At 23.0% G+C, this 2,421-nt stretch overlaps 1 protein-coding gene across 1 annotated transcript; it reads left to right on the top strand.

Annotated features, from left to right (window-relative positions):
* Positions 1–205: 205 nt before the first annotated feature.
* On the top strand, positions 206–1,693 carry LOAG_12390 (hypothetical protein; the record flags this gene model as incomplete). The annotated part of the gene is made up of 2 exons (XM_003147903.1): positions 206–831; positions 1,582–1,693. 2 exons carry the CDS (start codon positions 206–208, stop codon positions 1,691–1,693), a joined length of 738 nt encoding a protein of 245 aa, XP_003147951.1.
* Between the last annotated feature and the right edge of the window lie 728 nt (positions 1,694–2,421).

The following is a 2,421-nucleotide window of genomic DNA, read 5'->3' as shown; positions in this document are numbered from 1 at the left end:
TTATTGTTTAATTGTTTGTATTCTTTTTTTTTTTCATTTTAGCGAACATATCGATAATTTTCATCAAAATCCAACTGAATATTTGCAAAATACTGATGAACAAAATACTGATGAAATATCATTATTACCTGCGCAAAATATTGTCCATATACCTAATCAAGAATATTCATTAATAACTGCTAATTATCATTTTCATCAAGCGCAAATGTCTACTACAACTGCAACAACAACAACAACAACAACAACATATACAAATATTGAAATAAATGATAAAATAAATCATCAGTATGTAAAAAATGCAATGCAAAGTGTTATTACCGCCAATCAAAATGTCATTACCGCCAATGATAATAATATTGGCTTAATTCGTCCAATTGGTAATATGAAAAAGCGACATCAACGAATGCTATTATCATGTTCAAGTATTATTAATAAATTTCAAAATCCCAATAATATGCCGATTTTAAATGAAGCACAATCTATCAACGAATGTATCAATTTATTTGCAAGCATAAATTCATCCAAATTTAATGATGAATTTAAAAATATTCCAAAAAATAATAATAATGCTACAATGGAAATACATGCGCTAAATGATATTTATCCTAGTGCTAATTTAAATTTAAATTTACGACAACGAAATGTTGGATTAAATATTCGAAAGAGTATACGATTAATACCACAAACAACAACAACAACAACAACAACAACAACAACATTTAATCAACAAAAATTATCTAATACTGCTACAATTAACAATAATTATATTCCAATTATACGACAACAAGGAAGGAGCAACAATAGCAATAAATTATTACAAAAATATCAAAAGTTTGTTTGTTTATATTTTTTTTTTCTTTCAAATTTTTCAAAAGGTTTTTGATCTTTGATTTTTTTGAATTTTTGACTTTTTGCTTATTCTTTCATAAAAGTTAATATTTTTTTTTTGCTTTTCTTTTCTTTTAAATTTTTTAAAAAGTTTTTGATCTTTGATTTTTGAATTTTCGACTTTTCGTTTTTTCTTGAAAAAAAATTTACGAGTAACAGATTATAATTTTTGATTTTTTCTTTTTCAAATCTCATTTAACTTTTTATTCATTTTGATATCCAAGATTATTCTATTATTCTAGGTCATATCATATTTATTTAGGTAGATGCTGAACTATTTCTCTTTTCAAACCTATGCTGTATTTAAATTAAGAAAGAAAAATAAAAAAATTGAATTAGCTTAGGAGATTATTTAGCCGATAATCAGCTAATTAGCATTAGTTTAAATTCATATTACTTAAATCAGCTAATTAGCATTAGTTTGAATTCATACTACTTAAACTAGCAAATTAGCATTAGTTTAAATTCATACTGCTTAAATTAGCTAATTAGCATTAGTTTAAATTCATAATACTTAAAAGTATTTGCTAACATCTTAAAATATATTTTTTCCCTTTTTTTTTTAAAAGTTGCAAGTAATTGAACTAAAAACTTATGAATAATCAAATTATGTGATAAATTTTATTTCTGGAAAAATTAAACTAACTGTTTGTTCTTTTCCTAAAAAAAAAAAAAAAAGAAAGAAAAATTTAGTTCGAAAACTGATGAAATTATATTACAAGAAAGGCAGGATATCAAACCAGTTGAAATCGGAAAATATGCTAACCGGAATATGCGAACGGTATTTGGAAAAGCGGTAAGTTAAAAATGATTTGAGTTGATATTAGGTTGATATGAGTTGATATTAGTACAAAATAATTAGGTGCTTTAATTTTTATATAAGCTTATCAACTGTTAGATTAAATTTTATATGATTTATCAATTATAGAATATTTTGATTTCATTTAACTTATTGATATCAGGTTGTTAAACTATTATTAATATGTATGTTAACAGAAATATGAGAATGTTATTTAAAAAACCGTTAAATTGATTTTTTTTTTTTATTTACTTTGATTTCATATGATTTATCATTATTAAATTTAATTTCATATAGTTTATCAGTATTAAATATGTTAATTTTTATACAAGTTATAATCATATTTTCAAATTGATATAAGATTTCATACGATTTATCATTATTGAATTTAATTTCATGCAGTTTATCAGTATTAAATATGTTGATTTTTATACAAGTTGTAATTATATTTTCAAATTGATATAAGGTTGATGTGTTAAGTTGCTAATTCCTGATATTCCTGATAAGGATTTTATTGGTAATTTTATGAGAAATTTAGACATTTAAAGAAATTTCATCAAGTGGTTGGACAAGAAAAAATGATAAAACATTTAATCAGACAACTGAAAGAATAGAAGGATTGAATAATGCAAAAAAGCAAACTGATTATGAGAATAACTATTATACAACTTATCATCACCAGGTAACTTTTATACAACTTATCGTCACCAGGTAACTTTTATAGAACTTATCAT

This window comes from Loa loa, assembly GCF_000183805.2.
Source record: "Loa loa unplaced genomic scaffold supercont3.285, whole genome shotgun sequence".
Classification (NCBI taxonomy): Eukaryota; Metazoa; Nematoda; class Chromadorea; order Rhabditida; family Onchocercidae; genus Loa; species Loa loa.
Note: the sequence above shows the minus strand (reverse complement) of the source record. Positions and strands in the feature narration are given on the sequence as shown.